Raw genomic sequence first — 23,011 nt, forward strand, 5'->3', positions numbered from 1 at the left:
AATGATCATGGAAAGAAATATAACTTCGCCGTCTAGATTAAAATAGCCCCTGAAACCAAGATTAGGAACCAGCCGCCAGCCAGGGTAGACCATTGATACACTGTGCAGTATTTTTATAAGTGACTCTCCTTCATTTTCAGTTCCTTGACTTAGCAGAAACTCCAGTGCCTGCCTGGCCCTGGAGCCTCTGCCTGGCACACACCTGCCGCGTCCGCAGTGCTGAACTCCCTGCGTGCCACCTCCTGAAGAGTGCCCTGTCTGTTCTCTTCCTCCTAATAATGCCTCCGCGACCCTCAAAACTCATCCCCAGTATCGCTCACGTCACCTAACCTGCGAAACTGCTTGGTACTTGAGTGTGAGGTCTGGAGCTCTGGCTTCTGCAGACTTGGATTGGAATCTCAGCCCTCTCTGGCTCTGTGGCCAGCAGCTGGTGAATTACCCTTTCTAAGACCTGTTTTTCTTATCTGAAAAAATCCAGTTACTGATACCTCTCTCCAAGGGTGTCTTTGAGGATCAACTGAGAAAATGTCTATGAGGCGCTTAACCCAAAGCCTTGACTTACTATGGTGAGCCCTCAACACATGGTAGATGTGTATCCTTTTTTCATAATCATTATCAAATTTCAAGTTTCTGTTTCTGCCTGGCCTATAAATTCTGTAAGGATTTAGACCATATCTTATTAGCCTGTGTATCTGCAGCACCTCTCGTTGGCTCAGATGCATAGTAGCCACTCAAAAATGCTGAATGAGCCCTTGTATCTGGCAGAGGAAGGGTTTGTTAGGGGAAAGATGGATAATAAAGTTAGAGGATAATTTGCATTGCTTTCTGCATGTTTTTGTCTCCTGCGAAAAATCTACATTCAGACTTAACAGTTTGGGAAATTAATATCTCTTAAATAAAATCTGTATTAACAAACCATCAATAATGTTATAATGGTAATTTTTTAAGCTTTTATATTTTGAGAGAGAGAGAGAGAGAGAGAACAAGCAGGGAGAGAGGGGAGGGGCAGAGGCAGAAGGAGAAGCACACACCCTGCTGAGCAAGGAGCCACATGTGGGACTGGATCCCAGGATCCTGGCATCATGACCTGAGCCGAAGGTGGATGCTTAACCGGCTGAGCCACCCAGGTGCCCTGATAGTAATTACTTTTAAAAGTTAGTAAAAATAACTTACTCTTTCTCTTCCCTCCTGCAAGTATCCTTATATTCTTTTGAGTTTGTTTAACTAAAGATTAGAAAATATTTTAACTTATTTATTCATGTTCTAAAAATATTTTTTCATCAACTAATAGCAACTCCCCCATAAAGAAAATGACTGTATGTAGCATTCTAAATCATTGCCTCCCTAAGGCAATCAGTGATAAACATACTTTTCTGAACAAGAATCTCAAAGACAAATGAAAGCTTCCAGCTGCCTTGAAAATAGTTTTGAGACTAAACCAAAAATTTCTTTAAGCCCCAAACAACCTTTGGGTTTGCAGTGAAGTGAAATAATTTTCTTTTCCTGCTCTCAAGCCAGAACAAACAGATAGACTATGTGGCAAGACCATATTACCTTGCCTGAACACATCCTTTCCTGGGTTCGCTGTACACCACAGAAAGTACAGTGTCTACATTACTGGCATCGTGGCAGAACTCCCACCTCAGTTGTGCCTCTGAAGAAAAGAAATTAATTTATTGTCTTTAAGGATGGGAGAAAACCCACAGCACAGTTGCGATTTCATTAAGTTTTAAATAGAAGGGAACAGGATAATTTAAAATAATCAACACGCACATATCTGAAAATGCTTCTAACTGGCCCAATTATAATGATAAACAGTGTATGTTTTCAAAATATTATATCAAACAGTAGCATTAGCACTCAGCAAAGTCTTGATGATACTAATTTTACTCAGCCATTTACTGAGCACCTGGAATGTTCTAGTACCCTGCTAGGTGCTAGGGGTGGTACAAACGTAAAGACATGTCCAGGAACTGAGGCAAGCGTCTGAACTCGCGAATTCTGTCGTTGCGCTGCTCATTTATAGCTGTGAACAGTGCATCAGAGCTTGGAGGAGAAAGCATCTCCCTCTCCAGGGTGCTGGAAATGGCTTTCCAGATTAGATGACACTTGAGCTGAAAGATGAAATATTTTCCAGGCAGAGATTGGTGAAGGAAGCATTTAAGACAGAGGGAACAGCACGTACAAACAGGAGGACTTAAAAAAGTATAGTGAGTGGTCTACAGAGGTATGTTAGACTCAGATTGGGAGGGACCTTGTGTGCCAGATTTAGACATTTGGGTTTTATCCCGAAGCAATGGGGAAGTGGGAGAGGCTTTTAAGTTAGGAGTATGAACCTGGTGGAGTATTAAGGATAAAATGGTACGGGTAGCAGGGAAACAGTCCTGACTCTGGGAAAGACGAAGGAAGTGGAAATGGAGAAATCAAGTTCAAGAGACGTGTTTTGGGGGGTTTGTTTTTGGTTTTGTTTTTTAAGGTAGAATCAGCACAATTTGGTGACTGACTAAATGTGGGGATAAGGGATAAAGTTCTTTGAGGTTGACTTAGTCACGTGATTTCAGTGTTATAAAAGGAATTCCGTTCTGTGACTTCAGCACGTGTCTCCAGCCACGATCCCCTGTGAGGTGCAGCGTGAGCCCCCTGGCTGTGTCAGTCAGGCAGCAGGTAGCTATGCTTCACTTCTGACTTTCTGACTGTAGGGAGAGACTCAATAGAAAATGAAGGAACCTACCCCTCCCTGAAGAGAAGCTCTTCCCTGACTGTGCACACCCTCCCTCCCCCAGATCTCTGAATGATGTTCATCAGAAGGGCATCCAGAGATGGAAGTAGTTAGATGGATAGGACTGAAATAGAATGAGATGTTCCTTAGTTCCCTTCAAGTATGTTTTTTGAATCTAAAAGACGGGACGCAGGTTGATAAAGAATGCCATAGTCATAAAATCGGGAGGAATCCAAAGAGACCATATGTCCCTGAGTATCATTCTTGACACCATTCTGCGGTTCAACCAGGAAAAGAACATTTAAAGGAGACTTGGAAGTACTCTGTCAGCTTCCCCAAGGCTTTCTAGAACTATGTTGTCCTGCCCACTACTGAATTTATCTGAGACTGCTTCCTCTCTGTGCGTATCTGCCATCCAGACTGGACAAAATCTGTACTTCTTTGGCCCAGACCTGATTCTGGCGATGGGGAAGCAAAAGAAAGAGTGTTTTCTTTCTGTCCTGTGGGAACATAGATCTTAATTCAACAACATTCATTGAACGTGCATTATACATATATCAAGCAAGAGGGAAGTGTAATTGCCATAGCGTTTTAGAACAGTGTTTTTCAGCTGTGGGTCATGACCTATTAGTGGTCATAAAATCAATGTAGCAGGTTGTGACCAGTATTTTAAATAATTTTACGTGAGTAAAATGTAACACAATAGAAAATATCCAAACAAGGTCGCCTGGATGGTTCAGTTGGTTAAGCGTCCAACTCTTGATCTTGGCTCAGCTCTTGATCTCACGGTCATGAGTTCGAGCCCGCCCCCCCGCCCCGCCAACCATGTTGGGCTCCACACTGGGTGTGGAGCTCACTTAAAAAAAAAAAAGAAAGAAAATATCCAAACAAAGAATAATTTCGTAAATTTTGTGTCTATTTTATGCGTACGCATGAAGATGTAGAATGTGTTTCTAACTGGAACATAGCCAAAAGTTTTTCTTTAAAAACTTTTTTTTTAAATATTGTATCTGGACTACTTATTGAAAACAGTTCATTTGAATGAGAGTTTATTACAGGCCTGGGAATCAAATCCCCATGTGAGTGCTGGAAATCAGTTCTAGTCATAGCAGGTCTATAAAGGAATTTTCAGAGACAACCTGTTTGTAAGATTGAGGCAGGTTCTTCTGTATTTAGGGGGAAGAAATTTAGTAGATGTATTCATTTCCTAGGGCTGCTGTTACAAACAGAGTGGCTTAAAACAACAGAAATTTATTGTCTCCCTGTTCTAGAGGCCAGAAATCCCAAATCAATGTGTTGGCAGGGCCATGTAAGCTCTGAAAGCTCTGGAGAAGGATCTGTTCCAAGCCTCCCTCCTGGCTTCTAGGAGTTCCTTGGCCTGTCGCAGACACAGCTCTGTCTTCACACTGTGTTCTCCCTGAGTGCGTGTCTATCTTTGTGTCCAAACTTCCCCTTTTTGTAAGGATGCCAGTTATACTGAATTAGGGCCCACTCTAATGATTTCATTTTAACTTGATCACCTCTGTAAAGACCCTGTTTCCAAATCAAGTCACATGCTGAGGTACTGGAGGTTGGGGTTTCCACATATCTTTCTGAAAAGACACAATTCAACCCATAACGAATACATTTCAGATTTCCACTAGGTGATCAAGAAAGTGGTAAAAACATTTTCCTGTCTTATTGAGAAAAAAGTTATCAATTTTTGGAACTCTTTTTGTTTTGTCTGTTTATTTTGCCTTGAAAATAATAGGTCTTAATGTTGGTTAAAAAGTCATGTCCTGTGAATATTAACGGCTTCAGCTCTTTGCATTAACCCTTTGGTCAGGAAAACGGATTTACTCTTAAACTTCAATAATTTGTTTTTATTTCTACTGGAAAGGCGTTGTGTTCTTAGTCACAACATGCAAATAATACAACTAAACAAACAAAACTTATGATAAAGTATATAAACACATCTACAGAAATATCCCCCCAGAATTGTAGCTGCAAACACTTAGCTATGAACCAACCTGAGAACACTTACATTTGTTTCCCAAGAAGAACAGGGAGATTGTTTTTCTTTTCCATATCCCTGAATGGGGCTCTGAGCACACCAGCTGCTCCCTCCCTCCCCCGCTGGAGTGCCCATGGTTCATGCCCAGGACTGGGTTTAAATTGAAAATGCTCAAGGAAGTGTGGCACTTGGGGTTTTGCAGAGGAGGGAAGGAAAGAAAACGTGCTAACTTTACTCACCTCATCATTCTCTAAGAAAATTCTCCTCGATGTGAAGAAAAACCTTGAATTCCAGAAAGAAAAAAAGTTTACTTAATACTTTTAGTTGTATCCTTTTGCTCCCTCACTTTAGTCTCTCCCTTTTGCTCTTTGTTTTGCGTTAAGCCCCCACAGATGGGTTTCCTAGTTTCTCCCATGAATGGAACTTAATCCTTAGGATTTACCTGGCTTTTTTTTTTTTTTTAACTCCTCAGTACTCAAGGAACACTTGCAAACTATTTCTTCTAGCTCAAATCACTTGAGAATCACTTGAGTTGAAGTGTGTACTAAATATGCAGATGATGTTCTTTTTTTTTTTTTTTTTTTTTTTTTTTTTGGTGGCTAGCCACAATAACCAATTAGAACGTTGGACTCATTGGAACATTTATCAGAACAGTTCAAAAGGGAAATGAATGGAATGGTGATTTGATCCAGCTGTGGAAGGTCCCTTCTGAATACCACACTGAGAATTCTCCCCACAGTATTTGGTTTTCCTCGTATATAGAAAGTGCCCTACATTTTGTGATACCTGTTAGCTTCCTGTGTAATTAAATTGATAGACGTTGTATCCTGTGGCTTCAGGTTTGAAATTAGTGCTGCTCGTGAAGAAACTGTAAGTCTAGGGGTCATTCATTTCTGTGCGTTTACCAATATTGAGCCCTATAAATACATTTGATTAAGACCCCACTAAAAATATAGTATCTGTTATTGCTCTTCTCAATTGTAGCTTCCTAGATTTGGACTGTTACTTGGGTCTATTAGATAAATGTTCTTCCCAGAGGCAGTTGTTTTGAGAGAACATATCACCACATGTCTGAGGACATGAAGCATCCGATAGCCTGGCATGCATGAGGTAGCTGCCCACATCTCTCAATGTATGTTCAAATTGTAAAAAGAGGAAAAAACGATAAACTAATTGGCTGCTTAAGCTAGGAATTCAGAGTTAGGAAACAGGAAATAATTAAAACCTGGGGTTTATACTAGTAACAAGGAGGAAATTGAATGAATTCCAAGTTATTAGAGTTTGTCATTGACTTAATTTCATGACACTCCCATTTTCATTCACAGTATTTGTGCTTATTTTTAAAAATTAAAAATCAGTCAGAATTTTCAATTTAAAATTTAGGCCAAAAATTATGACTCATTTAATATCACTGGACATGCCGTAAAATTAACATAAATCCAGGAACAGGCATTAATAACCTCTATAAATAGATGCTTGGGGGCCTGTAACAATAGTAAAATATCTGTTTTGTGCAAACATAGAAATGGTGACTTATTTTCCATATGGTTTGTACTCTGATATGTAAATTTCGTGGAAAAGTTTATCTTCTCAGTTCTATTTGGAAGAATTGTCCTTAGCCATTTTTTCTTAAAATTGCCTTTAAAATCAGTGCATTACATTGACTTTTAAAATTAACGGACTTAATTTGAAGTCAGTGTTTCAGTTTTGTTTCAAACTTTATACACTTGTCAACTTACAAAAACCCAAGGAAAAGGTACTTTCATGAAAAGGAAAAGAGAAATATGCTAATTAACTATCAAAATTGATTTATTTTCATTCCCTTTATGAATTGTTGTTTTGAGTACTGTGCATGGATTGCTGCCCTGTTGACTGCTGCTGATTGAGTAACGCTAGTACTGAGTCTGTTTGATTTTGTTTAAATTGCACTATTTATACTTTCTTTTTTGGGACATGTAAAACTAGTCAAACTTCAGGGACATATCCAAATTAAGATTTTTTTTTTAAGATTTTATTTATTTGACAGAGAGAGAGACAGCGAGAGAGGGAACACAAGCAGGGGCAGAGGGAGAGGGAGAAGCAGGCTTCCCGCTGAGCAGGGAGCCAGATGTGGGACTTGATCCCAGGTCTCTGGGATGATGACCCGAGCCAAAGGCAGACGCTTAATGACTGAGCCACCCAGGCGCCCCCAAATTAAGAATTTCTCATTTTCTCTTCCATTGACAACCTTGTTTTCAGGCAGATACAGCCTGAAAAATACTTGCTTATGATTAAAAACTTGTGTTTCTATCAGGAGTTATTCTTATATTGCCAGTACATTTTAATAAAATATTCACTTTACACATGCTGTCAGTCATCATGCATTGTGAATGGACTAAAGCTGGTGTAGAGTCGTTATAATCAGAAGCATGACATGGGGAATATAAAGTCCTCGAGATCTTGTTGAGGGCTGCTGCCGTGCAGACTGGCCATCACATCAATTTTCTTCACTTATTCATCCCACCATATTCTGATAACTTACGACTCAAGGGAAGGTGGTAAATGACAGAAGTGGAGTAACATGTAATATAGTAACTCACACATCACTAGCTGTGTGACCTGCCTATGTTATGTGCCCCCTCTGAGCCCACTTACCTCAAGTTGAGGAGCAAGTACCAGAAAGGTTTTGATGAGGATTTACATGAGTTAATTAATGTTGGAGCACCCCGTAAGTAGCACCTGGCTAGTGAGTAAATGTGTGAGGGAGAAGAGATGTAAAGGGAGAAAGGATGTATTTCGATTGCCTCTGTTTGCTACAAAGAAATTTAGCATGCAGGCAAAATAAACATTAGCCAAAACATGAACAGCTGTGTTTAGAACTCTGCACCATGTAAGTCTCCCAAAAGCACTTCTAAGTTCTGAGGAAACCAACCATATTGCTAATTAAATCTTCACTAAAGTACCCTTGTTAATTTTCATTAAAATTTGTTACATGTTAGAGTCAAGGATCTGTTCTGGGCATAAAAGTTTTTAGTACAGTGTCCCTTTTATAACACATGGAGGCAATGTTCCTATAATAATAAAACCGTTAGAGGTTTTTAGTTGCAGCCTTTTTGCATTGTGTTGGTCATAATTGTACTTTTTGACAGTGAATCCTTGATTAGGAAACCCAATTCCAAAGTTTTTTATAATTTGTTCAGTTTTTGCAAGGAATTTTTTGAAACCACTCTGTAAGCTCCTTGTGCCAGTTTCGCTTAAAATAGTCCCCTCCTGTAACAGCCCTGCTCCAGGTGGACCTTTCCCACATGTCACTTCTAACTCTTCAGCTCTGCAACCTGACTCTCTAAGCTGTGCCCTCGGTCCACCCACATTAGAATTGATAACAAAGCTGACCCATCACTTACCCATCACTTAGGAAGAATTGGCAAACTGGTTACAAACGTTAGTCTTTGGCAACATAAACATTAGAACAGCTAAGCTATAATGAAATTGGAAACCAAAATCATGCAACAATGAAAAATAGTATGTCATAGTTTATGTGCCATCTTCCAATTCAAATGCTAAGACCTTTTCAACTTCTAGGACGGGTATGTTTGTGTCGGTGTGTTTACAATATAACTGCAATAAGATTTTGCCAGGATAATATTACCAACTGAAGCAAGCTTTTCTCTTTTCATCAATGATCCTTTAGAAAATAAAAAATAAGCTGAGACAGAAGGAAAGCTGAATTACCTAGTTGTTTCCCCAGAGGTGGTGGACACCCCAGGTGGTGTACAAGATTCACCATCGGGCTGCAGGAAGGAAGTATTAGAGCTGCTTCTTACTTTTATCTAATAGTTTATATTTCTACCTTTATCTGTTTAATGATGCACGTAATTAGTAGAGGTAGATACTTAGTCATATATTGAGGGGAGTGCTGTTTAAAAGCAAATTTTATGAATGTATAATCAAAAAAGTTCAAAGACCACTCCAGACACTAAGGGAGAGAGACTCATTCATAGTTTTGAACTCATTTATCAGAAGAAAGCACATGTTAAAGGAAAAATATTGTATATATCTTACATTTAAAAAAAATACTTTTAAGCTTCATATGATTGTGTTTGAAGAATGTAAACTATTGTGTTGATTGAAGACTGTAAACTATTTCTGTAATTTTATTTATGTCCTTACATGTTATCCATACTCATTAATACTTAGAGTAACTACAGGGGACAAAGAGCAAGAGTAGTGTTCACTGATGTGTCTCTCATTGCTAGGGCATCATTCCTGAAGTGGTTCACACTTAACAGGAATATTTTGTTGGCTGTTTCTTACTTTCATCATCGTGGTAATGAGCTATAATTAACTTTATTGAGATAATTGAGTATGCAATCATTTTAAGGATTTATGCATAATATATGGAACTTGGATGGGGCTTGTAGAAATAAGGTAGTAAAAAGCTTCCTCTTGAAAGTGTGATGTGACTTATTTTTGCCTGAGGCTAATCTTGAGAGAAACTTCTCTTGATGGTCTCCCATGAATAAGTAATTGACCTTGGCTAGGTCCAAGGTAGAGTATGTTTTACTAACTTTACTCTATCATGAGATTAGCTGTAATATGTCAAAATAAAATTCCTGACAGGAAGAACGGAGTTTTAGTAAAATTGATATGTTAAAATATTAACAGAAATTAATACAAAATTTATTTTCCTTTTAGTTCACAAGAAGACGAAAGACCTATGTCACCTTTCTATTTGAGGTATTTATTTGATTTTTGTTGTTCTATTACAGGGAATGGAAGAGGGGTAGGGCTTCTTTGAGTTTATTTGCCTATTCTAATTCTTTTCAATAGAATATTCTACACTGTGGCAAAACTAAGCTTATTGGAACCCTTCACCTTATTGTTCCTGCTGTGTTTTTCTTCTCTTTGGTTTAAGAAATCTTAAATTTAATAGAGCTAAAAGATTAAATAAGATATTTTGTTTTAAATTCAGAAGTGTCAAGGTAGCCATTTTAATTTCAGAAACCGCCTAATGATTACACTGTTACCTACGTTTTAAAAATTTCTATTCCGTGCATATATGCAGATGGGGGAGGGGAGCAAGCACAAAGCTTCAGCTATGTTAGATCATTTTCTGTATAGTAGCAGAGTGTGAAACTGAGTATTCAGCAAGTTTGTGAAGTTTAGGGTGGTTTTCTAATGCTTATGAAGCCAGAGGAACAACTATTAAAACAGGTGAGTTTACAGAACTCAAAGTAGATTATTAACTCTTTCCTCAATTTTGAAATCTACTTTTTTAAAAAGAAATGTCAGGATATGTGATACATAGTTTGTTTATTTCTGAATCAGATTTGTTGTAATAGTCCCAGAGTTAGATTTAGGCTTTAATTCAACCAACAATAGTTCAGAAATGTGTCATAGGACTTCAGTCTTAGCCAAGTAACTGCTTTTCAGTACTGTTCCGCCCTTCAGCGACTCAAAGCATATTGCATAATCACATTGTGGCAAAGGAGAGAACATTTGAGGTTTTAGTTTGAGACAACATGGTGGTCCATTTGATTCACTTTGGTTTCCTGCCAACCAGATCAGCACACTCTGGTTTGTAGGCTACCTCAACTATACAATTACTATAAACACAAGAGAATGCTGTTGCCGAGTACATGGTGACTCTGGTATTCATTATGTAAATACACACAGTAATATCAAATGATTATCCTATATTAACAGAAATTAAGTTTTACAGTACAGAAGACTGCAGTACAGAAGACTGCAGCACCAGATCATGCCAACAAATGAGAACTGTCCTCTGTCTTATTTTTGTTCCTCTGGGTAACATCAGTCTATGTTTTTGAATTTTATTTTTTTAACAATTTTTAAAAGCAGATGGGAAAAATGGGTTTATAAGTCTAAAGACCTTAAGAGACACATAATTGTGTTTTCTAATGTGATGATTTTTGTAATTGTTTAGACTAATGTGTCTTGAAAAAGAAATTCTGTACTTGCAAAATGAAAGTTAAAGAATGTAAAGAAAATGTATTTACCATAACTCTTGGTAGAAGCTATTTGACCTTTCAATGTTAAGAGTCATAAAAACTAAAATATTATAAAAGTAAGAAAAAAATGAATATGCATACTAGCCGACATGTACAGGAGAGGTGAAGTTGCAGAAAAAGGAAGTTACCAGCAGGCATGCTTTTGTGGCTCTTTTAAGTGGCTCTATTTCATAAATGAAAAAATAATTATTATTTGTCCTGAAATTAAAATCTCAAACGTAGTTTCTTTTTCTGAGTAACATTATATGATAGTCTTAGAAATTACATAAGAAGTAAGTTGGTACAAGTTAATTTAACTTTTCTTTATTATCTACTTGACACGAAGTAGGGAGAATCTATTAGTAAAATATAAATCTGTTTGGAGGGAGTTTTTTTTGTTTTGTTTTCAAATTATTTGCATGGCTGCTTTAAGATTAACTCTTCTTGGGTTGTTCTAATATACAGAATTTAAGTGGAAGAAAGAATACATGATTGTTAACTATGATTAAAGTTCTTCCAGATTTTTGAACTAGAAACATAACATGTCCACTAATAATTTAATTTATAAATTAGCACACTTTTTTTGCACTATGTCTAGTAAGAGCAAATGACTGCTGAAATGTTTTAAATATACTTACATTTCTGTAGCCTCTTTGTCTTCCACTCCTTTCTCTCCTCCTTTATTAAGATTCCCTTCCTACAATTCTCAGAAAGGGCAGTTACTGCAAGACTCATGAATTTCATAAAAATTTGTCAACATGATAAAAAACTAAACTGGCTCGTTTAAAATCCAAAAATAATATTTTTTGTGGCTTTGAAAAGTAAAAAGTTATTGGTAGTTGCAAAATGATAACTTTCCTGACTAGGAATATTGAATATTGAGTGCTATGTATTATATTTTGTTAGTGTTGACTTGTCAAGGTCTTTTGGGGTTTTGGTTTTTGGCTTTTTTGGGGGAGGGGGGTGGAGACAGAGAGGAAAGGTCCAAACAAGAGATGAGACCCATCAGCTGAGGTAGGGACTCACCAGCAGTAGATCCAGCCACAGGCAGCCAGCACAGGGGACAGGGATGGGACAGGCGGTCAGTGGTGGGATATTCAGTTGGTGGTTTATTCTGAAAGGTCCAGCATGAGGTAGAATGGCAAAACTCAGTGTCTGCAGGTCTGGGAGTGGGCAGTCGTCAGGAAGACCGGATCAAAACAGAAGATTAAGAGCAAAGCAGGGCTCCAGTGTCAGGAGAGAAGAAGAGATGATCCATAAAGGAATTCAGATAGGGATCGGACAAGCATCCAGCTCTTGGAGCGGGGACAAGGTGCATGATTTATAACGAGAACAGAGTCCGTACCTGCAGTGGAGGATGGCGATGGGGAGCATGCAGAGGAACTGCAGTGCACGGGTGGAGGTTCCAGGCCCCGTCTGTGGCTAGGGGGAGGCAAGTGGGATGCAGGAACTGGGAACCAGAGAGGCCATTTCCATCCTTACCTTACTCCACTCTTCACCTTGTGGAATTTCAGTTTCTGTGATTACGATTCTCTGTTATAAACACTCATGGCTGAACCACATGGTAGTCTGCTCTACATTTTAGTTGCCTTCAGTTTTTTCTTTGGTAAGGTAGGACTGTTATAAATAGACGTGCACTCATATATTCTCATTCTAGATTAAATATCTTCTGTGATAAGAACTCTCTCTTCTGTAATTTCAGCACTTCTCCACCCTAGCCTAACTCTCCAGAACCATCCGTCCTTTTGTTTTCCCCCAAAGGAAAGAAACAGTAGCTACAATTCTGCACTTGCTGCCGTCTCATGTGGCAGGATGACTGCAGCCACAGTAGTTCAAACAGTAGGTGTCATTGTTCCCCAGATGCTCATTAGAGATTACCCACCCTGTTGAAGTGATGTAAGGAAATGAAAGGGAAGAACAAGTTATGCCAAACCCTTAGCAAGATTGCTACAAAATAGACAAGAACCTGCAAACTGCAGGTGAAGAACATTCTTGGCAAGGCTGCCCATACCCTGGGCTCTCACAGTCTCGGCTGGACTCCCAGAAAGGCGCCCCTACATCAATTGCTCAGATTAGCAGTTTGCCATAGGCATTCTTTGCCACGTCCAGCCTGTTACTGTCTGAATTCTTTGGCCTGTTGTCTAGTCCGATCTGGCTAGGATCTTTTGCTAGTTCTCCTTTTATTTGCAGGGTCTTCAGCATCTGCAAACTCGGATTTTGATTTCTGTGTATATTTCCACTGGGATTGAGGCTCTTAATCTCTACTCTCTATTCCTCTACATCTCTATCCCCTCCCGTCTCACCTGTACTACCTTCACATTCCTTATGGCCAGGTTCAGATCCTGCCCTCATCCCATCCCATCCTATCCCGTCACGTCCAACTTCTACTCTTCAATTCCTTCTTTAAAAATTCCTGGATTATACATATAGCTTCTATACATGGATGAGACATGTAGCCTGTATACGAGGCCCATCTCTGCCTGTGCTTTATCAAAATCCTAACTGCTTCGGGGACTACATACCTGTCACCAGCCCTACTCACTGGGCTCTAAACAGCTCGCTGGCCTCTGAATGGGGGCTCCTTGCTCACCTAACACCTACCGTTTAGCAACTGCACTAATCTTCCCGTGCGTTTTCTTTCTCATTTTGTGCTCCACCGAAAGTCTAAAATTGATGGTCTTTATCAATTTCAGCGCAAGCTTTACTCAAGGTGCAAATTGAAGCTAAATTACTCTTTCAGCAGATTTGGAATTGCTTAGGGTCAATATCAGTATTTATATGTTTTCTAATTTTCCTGAATCAGGAACATCAGATAGATTTATATCTAAATAAGCTGTTTGGAATACAAATTCATTCTTTAGTGTTTTAATATTTTTATTCCTTGAAACCAGGGATCATTAATTTATGAAAGTCTTTTAACTGTAGATTTACATTGAAGAAAAATTTAACTTTGAATAAATTGAGATTAAAACATTACCTGACATTAGATGGGATCTGAAAACTATCATACCACTCCTATCCCGGTATGTAGAAAAGTGTTTATAGAGCATTTTTCGATCGCTCAAACAACTTGTGCTAGAATTTGGAGGTTTATGATTTTTTTTGGTCATACTTGATTAAATTGTAATAGTTTCTTTTTCTTCTTAACTCTATTGTATGTTTTCTCAATTATCATTTTGAGGTAAAAATCTCTCGTCAGTTGGGATAGTTTAGAAAAGTGTAATATATCAGGCATTACATTTGTTGTTGACTAACAAGTGCAACGAACAAGCTGGCTATTTACTTGATTATCTACTTTTTTTCCCCCCAGATAATAAAGTCAACTAGATATTTGGGTGTCTTTAGACACAAATAACTATATATTAAGATTATTTGTTTCCCTTGTCCTTTTTAACTAGAACAGTATTTTTTTTAATGTTTTTTTATTATATTATGTTAGTCACCATACAGTACATCCCCGGTTTCCGATGTAAAGTTCGATGATTCATTAGTTGCGTATAACACCCAGTGCACCATGCAATACGTGCCCTCCTTACTACCCATCACCGGTCTACGCCATCCCCCACCCCCCTCCCTTCTGAAGCCCTCAGTTTGTTTCTCAGAGTCCATAGTCTCTCATGCTTCATTCCCCCTTCTGTTTACCCCCCCTTTCTTTATCCCTTTCTTCCCCTACCGATCATCCTAGTTCTTCTGTTCCATAGATGAGAGAAATCATATGATAATTGTCTTTCTCTGCCTGACTTATTTCACTTAGCATTATCTCCTCCAGTGCCGTCCATGTTGCAGCAAATGTTGAGAACTCGTAGAACAGTATTTCTAAACCGAGGAAGTATATCATCTCTGCCTATGGAGCTCTTTTTTGGGGAGGTGGGAAAGTAAATATAAATAACAAAATATAAATAACATAAAAGTTATCATTTTAACCATTTTTAATTATTTTTAAATTGTGACAAAATACACATAGCATACAATTTGCCATCTTAACCATTTCTAAGTGGACTTCCACTAATGCATGAATCCAATATTTTTCTTAACACTTGTTATTTTCTTTTTTGCTAACACCATCATTATGATACATGCTTTGTACACTTTGAAGATGCCAGGGTCTCAATGGCCAAGATTCTGAGCCTTGAGTGGTGTTAGATGTCCATATTTTCAATAAGTGTCATGAGATAGCCTTCTCAACAATAAGTGCTGGGAAAACAGGATATTCACATGCAAAAGCATGGAGTTGGCCCCTCACCTAATATCATACACAAGAATTAACTCAAAATGGATCAAAGGCCTAAATGAAAGAGCTAAATCTTTAAGAACTCTTAAAGGAAAACATCAGACAAAAGCTACACAGCCCTGAATTTGGCAGCAGTTTCCTAGATATGACACCAAAGGCACAGGAAACGAAAGAAAAAGTAGACAAATTGGACTTCATGAAATTTTTAAAAATTTTACAGATCAAAAAAAAAAAAGACTATCAACAGAAAAGGGAGAATGGGGGAAATATTTGCAAATCATTTATCTGATAAGGGATTAATATCCAGAATACATAGAGAACTTCAAAAAAAATCAACAACAACAATGAAAGGAATTTTAAAATGGGCAAAGTACTTCAACAGACATTTCTCCGAAGAAGTTGTATAATTGATCAATGAGCACATGAAAAGATGCTGAACATCAATAATCATCAGGGAAATGCAAATTAAAACTGTAATGAGATATCACCTCACACCCATTAGGATGGCTGCTTTGAAAAATAAACAAGCATTGGCAAAGATGAAGAGAAATTGAAAACAGGGTCGCAGGGTCCCAAAGAGATGTTTGTACATCCACATTCATAGCGGCATTATTTGTAATAGTCAAAAGGTGGTACCAACCCAAGTGTCCATCAGTATATATACACAGTGGAGTCTTATTCAGCCTTAAAAAAAGGAGGGAACTTCTGATAGATACGACATGGATGAACCTTGAGGACATTTATGCCAAGTGAAATCAGCTAGTCACAAAAAGACATCCGTATGATTCCCCTTATGTGAAATACTGTAGTCAAATTCATAAAGACGCAAAGTAGAATGATGGTTGCCAGGGGTTGGGGAGGAAGGGGAGAATCGGGAGTTACTGTTTAATAGGTATAGGGTTTCAGTTCTACAAAATGAAAAGAGTTCTGGAGATGAATGGAATGAATTCACAATGTGAATATATTCAATGCCACAGAACCGTACACTAAGACATAGTTTAAATAGTAAATTCTTTGTGTGTTTTGCCACAAGAAATTTGAGGGGGGGGAAAGTCACATAACAGATTTTAATGCATATGCCTAGCTGAAAACCACTAAACCAGACCACTAGTATAAGTATTTTATACTGAAGAATGGTTATAAACTTAACTAATGTTCATCATATAATTCTTTAAGGATTCAATACTGTGTTCTTGATATCTAAGCTAGTCATATTTTTTACTTAGTAAGAGACAAGCATAGATTCTGAGTTTAATTCTGTCAATGTTAATTAAAATATTAAGCATATTGTTTAGGCTATACTGATAAATTATATAAATTTTTATGTTTTTTATGCTTCTCTTCATGTCTTTCCTCCGCATGATAAAGCAAAGGAAAAACTGACTCACAGGAGATGACACCTTCACGGCCATTCTTTCTAGAGCTCTTGTTGTTCATTATTCAGTCTCCCTGCCTTCCTATAGACTTCTGTTTATAAGAACTTCAGATCTGAATAAAATGTAAACCTTTAATTTAAACAAGTAAGAGACCAGCTCTACCTAATGTAACTGCTCCCAGCTTCCCATTTAAATTCTAATGATGACATCAAAGACAAAAACTTAGAGACAGCTTTGTAACAGTGATAAAACCATGTATCAAAGGTCACATCAGTGGTATGGGCTGAGAAACATATTATCACCTTATAGACTTAATGTTCCACCATCTAAACAATACAGATGGCCACAAAGAGAGAACAAAGGAAAAAAAAAAAAAAGTTGGATTCCTTCCTTTGTCTGATGCACTGACCAGAAAAATGAGTGACATTCCCCCTACTGAACAGAAAGTTACTTTCTGAACCATTCAGAGCTAAGCCGCATATTCTTTTTCACCTCTCTGCCCCCATTAGCTTCTTTATGTCAACATCTATTCAAAGACTAGAACATTTAGTATACAAAACTATCCCCCTGGGATGCTCAGTCACTTAAAACATTTGAGAAGAGGATGAAAAGGAAGGAAGATTACTGGACATAATGCATGCTTTCAAGAGTACACTGTACAAGAACAAAGTACAAATTTATTCCTGATTTCTAGCTTAGTCACAAAATTGGACCAAATAGCAAATGCACCTATCTATGCATTATAGACTGTTCTAGGGCAGACTCACATATTGGCTCTTAAAATCTAAATTCATGAGCGGGCATCTGCCCACAGCCAAAGGACGATGAAATAAAGAGCAATCTACCCACCGAAGTTGTTGGTAATGACCCTGCCTGGTTTCATGGATTCCCCTTAAGAGCCGCAGAACACAAAGAACTATTTGGGACCTATAAAGAGAAATTACAAACTAAGAGAAAGGATGACTTACACTGAGGATTCAGTGTAAAAACAGAATTCAGAGAATTGCTTTTTATATGATTCAGAAGAAAACGTGAAAAGTAGTATTACTAATCTTCTCCAAAAAATGCTCAAGGACATAACCAACCCTCTTCGAAACATAACTAGGAACCTGAAAGGGCAAAATAGGTTTACAATTACAAGGCAAGAGACATAGAAGAATAGCTGAAATAAGGAGGGAAAGGGAGCCTAGAAATGTATTAGCAGAGATTTCAAAAACTATGTGGGAAACAGTAAAGAGCAGAAATTATTAAATATAAATCAAGTACATGATGAGAAAGAAACTTGAGAAGCTCCTCCAAAATGAAGAGCAAAGGATAAGAGAAAACTGATAGAAATAATGCTAGTTATGAAGGTCGTAGATTAAAAAGTCAACCTAGAAATTATGATTCTAAAGGAAAAAAACATACTAATAGAAATCAAAATAAAAGTTTATGCCCAGCTGAGAGGCGAATTTTAAAAGAAAATTTTTTTTAATTAAGTGGTAGAAACCGATTAGAATCATTGGTGGAGGGACAAAGAAAGTAATAAAATTCTGAATTTCCTGTCTTGCATGGAAGGTAGGAGAATAGAAGCAGGAGTCAAGAATTTTGAGGGTTTTTTTGTTTTAGTTTTAATAATTAGAGATATATGCATATGAGAGGCAGCTACTAGTAGGAATTGGTATAAGATTTGTGTAATGTAAATCTCCTCAGAAGATAAGAGCAAAGACAGAAACCATAGGAAAAGGAAGCTCCCAAATTAGAAAACATAAAGCAAAACCACAAAACTAGAACAAATACATCAACTATGACAATAAATATAAATGGTCAAATTCTTTGATAAAAACCAGAATTACAAAACAAAACAAAAGACTGCTCAGGGTGCCTGGGTGGCTCAGTCGGTTGAGAGTCTGACTCTTGACCTCGGCTCAGGTCCTGATTTCAGGGTCATAAGATTGAACCCCACATGGGGCTCTGCACTCAACAGGGAGTCTGCCTGAGATTCTTTCTTCCTCCCCTCTCTTTCCTCTCCCCTCCCTCACTCCCTCTTTCTTTCTCTCTCTCTCTCAAATAAATAAATCTAAAAAAAAATAAAAGATTAAAGACTGCTTGATGTAATTTTATACTAATAAACATGAAAATCTAGAAATAAACTTTTTCTAGAATGTATAAATTTTGAAAAGAAGAATATTCCATTTGAATCCAAACAAGTACTTTGATTAATCTGTTCCACAAAAATAACCAGATGTATAGCCAAAGATTTATATGAATAGCAGCATTATTTGAGAATAAGGATTATGTCTTTATTAAGGACATACTCTGAAGCCAGATTACATGAGATAGAATCAGAGCTGTGTAAACTTGAATGAGATATTAAACCTCTCTGAACCTCAATTTCTTCATCTGTAAATGAGTGTACATAGTGAACTATTAATTTCGTTCATGATTTTGCTTTACAAAGACCTTAGTCTAAAAAACTAAAACTGAATTTCTTTTTATGTAACAACATGCTAAATATGTAAAACTGAAAACTCCAATAATTAGGGCCTGAACAAAAAGCTATATAAAAGGTGAGTATTTTGATATTTTGATGGGCTCTAATTTGTTTGATAATATTTAATAAATCATTAAATGTAGGAATAAAGAATAGTTTTTTTTTTCTTCAAAATAGTCCTAATACTTTAAGGAATATGAAGTGTGAGGTTTGATAAAGTATGAGGATAAATATTTTCCTCCTACTAACTAATATCCATGTGGTATGTTTTCAATTTATGTTCTAGTATTATATGCATAGTATATGCTTTAAAAGAAAAATGCGAGGTTTTTTAGATACAAACTGTCTGTAATGCCACCACAATAGGGTAATGCAATTTTTGCCAAAGTTTGAATACCTATAAATGCTCCATCAAATTTCCATATATCATGATCATAACTAAAAGTTAAAGCAAAGTAAATATTGAAGATCAAATGTATTTCTTTTAATGTACGACATTGTCCATAGAAGACATGGTTTTAATGAAAAAGTTTTAATTAGAAATCTGTTATACGATTGTAAGAAATAACATTAGATTCATCTTATAAATCTTGATGCTGCATATCAACTTTTAGTATTTTAAACTAATACTAAAAATATTCTGTTAAATAGGCAAATTAGGAGTTTCATGCTATTTTGATGATTAGTTACATGATCTTCATCTTTAGGCTGAATTAAACATCGCATAATTGTCTTTTAAATCCTTTCTCATAAAAAAAAAAAAAACCTGACTAAATGTAAATATTCTACAGGAAGAAAAGGATAATTCTGTTCGACCTAACAGTTCCTATTGAAACAATAATACTTCACCACAATAATATTTATATACCACAGAAGAGAACATACTGAAGTACAAGAATGTATAAAAAAAAGAGAACACATGCTTTTTTCAAGATGTCAGATTTTAGTAGATTTGCAACTTCTTTCTTTTTATGTGTAGATTTCTTTATTTCAAATCAAGAGATCTAATTAAAGAACCACTTGTCAACAGGCATTCTGTGCATCTTATCACATGCAAATTTATAGACTAATATTGTTGAGCATATTCAGCTTCCAGAAATGTAGTTTGGGTTTTGTTAATAGAGAAACAGACTAAATATATTTAAGGATGTCATAGAATATATTGCAGAGTAGGCTTAGAATCTGTTTTAAATGACTGTACCAATAGTGAATGTGGTTGCATCATTACTCACAGTAGGCTCAGGTAATGAAATTGACCGTAGTGCTGGAGTCTGCATAGAGGCTTATTTTTTCAGTTTTGAATACTTGCTTTATCAACATTAGGAAATAATCTCTTCCATATTCAAGTGTTATACTGCATAAGTAAGAAACTTTGTTAGCAAATCAGTCAAGGGCTCTGAAAAGCAAGTTCCATGTAGACGAAGGAAGTCTTTATCTTTCACTTTAGCTTATTTACTGATGCCCTTCTGTCATTTTCTTAGAATTATCTTCATGAGTGAATTATAGCTATGGAAATAACCCCTATTTCTGTCATTAAATATTCTTAGAAATCTTGTTATTGGTGAATTATTAAGCACATCCCACAGGAACTATACTGGTGGCTAGACACCTGACCAGAGCCATGTTGGTATTTAATAAACCATACCTATGACCAAAACTGACATAATATATTATGTAGCTATAACCTTTTGTAATGATTTAAACTTTAGGGCAGTAAACTTTTTAGAGCTAAAGAAAACCACAGGGATCACCAGCCAAGCCTTTCATTTTCTGTATGAAGAGACCTGTCCAAAGCGGCCAGGCTAACCAGCAATCTATGATTTCACTGCAGAGCCAAGACCAGAACTTGTCTTTTCTGATTCCCAATGGAACATGTTGTTTTCTCAGAATACTTTCTTTAGAGAAATTCTACTTAAAAAAACATGAAAATATGGACACGTTAAATATACCAAAAATTCTAAAGGACTATTAAAGAAACATAAAAGTATAAATTATCATAAATTTGACCTAAGATCAATATATTAGCAAAATTGAATATGATTTAATTCCTTGCTTTTGTCATTGATACATTCATTTATTTTGCATTCTGAAAATGGCTCAGTTAAGCCTCTGCCTTTAGCTCAGGTCATGATCCCAGGATTCTGAGGGGGTAATGATCCCAGGGTCCTAGGATCGAGCACCATGTTGGGCTCCCTGCTCAGCAGGGAGTCTGCTTCTCCCTCTCTCTCTGTCCCTCCTTCCCACTTGTGCTCTCTCTCTCTTCCTGAAAATAAATAAAACATATTTTTTTAAAAAGACTGCTTTAGGGGCGCCTGGGTGGCACAGCGGTTAAGCATCTGCCTTCGGCTCAGGGCGTGATCCCGGCGTTACGGGATCGAGCCCCACATCAGGCTCTTCCGCTATGGGCCTGCTTCTTCCTCTCCCACTCCCCCTGCTTGTGTTCCCTCTCTCGCTGGCTGTCTCTCTCTGTTGAATAAATAAATAAAATCTTTAAAAAAAAAAAAAAGACTGCTTTAGATGGATTAGGTCATTTTTCTTTAAGCTATGCGGGAAATTCTTGTGTTGCCTTTTATTCACTTATGCTAGCGTAAGTTTTCTAATGCACACCCTCATTACTTAGATTAGACTGTTTAAAAATAGCTATTGTGATATCTAAGTAATTAAAGTCTTGAAGAATTTTAGTTGCAGGGAATTACAGCTTCGCTAATCAGTGTCTTCCACAAATCAACAGCATCAGAATCACTGTAGAATTTGTTAAAAAGGCAGAATCTCAGCTTCCCCCTCCTGAGACCTAGACCTACTGAATCCGAGTCTGTGTGCGAACAAGATCCTGGATGATTCACGTACACCTTAGGATTTGAGAAGCACCAACGTAGAGAGTAATCCCAGAACCTGTTCCTACTTGATGTTATTTTCTTGTCTCTTTCTTGCTCACCTTTCTTTTTGTGTCCTGCCGCCCAACCCCGCAAAAAGAAATAAAAATATCAGTGTGTGCTTTAATAAGCAAACAGAAGTTTGGGTCAAAAGTGTGTAGAAGGGAGGAAAGGTTGTACATCTGCTCATTCTGAGATGGTATGGGGGAGTAGTTTACTAATTATACTTCTGTCTTTGAAATATCTTCAGCATCTAGCAGATCAACGTTTTCCCCCTCTTCTGTGTCCCCCCAGAGCCATCATTCACATTGGGCCCGGCTCCCAAAACTGAGGCTGTGTAACTGCATTGAGAAGTGAAATACAGGAGTTAATTACACAGTGTTGACATTACAGAGGGTGAGCCACAAAGCATCAAAACCAGGGACTGCCTGTTCCAGTTAAGGACAGAGAACAGCAAAGGATATATTATTGGTTAGGTACTCTGGGAACCACTGTGAATACCAGGCATTGTGAGGCAGATGAGAAAAATTGTTGTGATTAAAAGCAAAGTAAAATACCTAAGTCCAAGCCTCCATCTACAAAGACAATTCCAGTGAGTTTTTCTTCCAGTTTAAGTGATGGATTGAATGTCTAGTGTAGTGATTAAGAGCTTAGACTCTGAGCTAAAACTTTCTTGGTTCAAATTCCAGCTCATCTACTTTTTGGCTCTGTCACTGTGGGCAAGTTACTTAACCTGTAACCTCTTCGTCTGAAAATTGAGACGACAGTAGTACCTACCTCACGGGTTATTGTAAACAGCAAACAAGATAATCTATGTACAAAATACTTGACACAGTGTCGGAAACTATAGTAAGTACTCAGTAGGCATTAGAGTGTTTATTTATTTGCTTATTTACTCATTTATTAAGGTTTTTCTCATCAGTTTCCCTTGTGAACAACAGCATTATTTTCTGTGTCTCTTCTGGGATTTGGCTGTGGTTTGTGGCCATGACAAACAGCTGTAGCTCTTTTTAAGGAAATTCTCTGGGCTGAAGAGTGAGTGTCTGTTGATCACCTCTGGGATAATGAGTGCGAGGCTGAGTCTGATGGTGGTGATAGTGGTACAGAGTATAATGAAAGAAAAAGAGAAATATCATACAATCCCGCGAGGCACTTAGATTCTCAATGGAAAAAGATGAGATACCCACTTACATGGAAGAAAACCCAACAGATGATTTTTTTCAAAAATCATGTTACTATGTTGAAAATTTCAGAATATATATGAGGATGTTTGGGATGACTGAAAGGCAGCCATCAGGATTGGTCATTAACACCTGTCATTTTCTTCAGATGTTTTCTACAAAGAAGGAGGAGAAA

At 37.3% G+C, this 23,011-nt stretch overlaps 1 protein-coding gene across 3 annotated transcripts in view; it reads left to right on the top strand.

Annotated features, from left to right (window-relative positions):
* The window catches only part of FAM13A (family with sequence similarity 13 member A), a 103,231-nt gene that overhangs the window by 8,048 nt on the left and 72,172 nt on the right, over window positions 1-23,011 (top strand). For all 3 annotated transcript variants that reach the window (XM_008707141.2, XM_008707139.2, XM_008707138.2), the window contains exon 2: window positions 9,387-9,428. In XM_008707141.2, coding sequence (XP_008705363.1) covers window positions 9,387-9,428 — 42 coding nt within the window. The remainder of the gene's footprint in view (window positions 1-9,386; window positions 9,429-23,011) is intronic.

The sequence above is a fragment of the Ursus maritimus genome, unplaced genomic scaffold (assembly GCF_017311325.1).
Source record: "Ursus maritimus isolate PB19 unplaced genomic scaffold, ASM1731132v1 scaffold_8, whole genome shotgun sequence".
Lineage (NCBI taxonomy): Eukaryota > Metazoa > Chordata > Mammalia > Carnivora > Ursidae > Ursus > Ursus maritimus.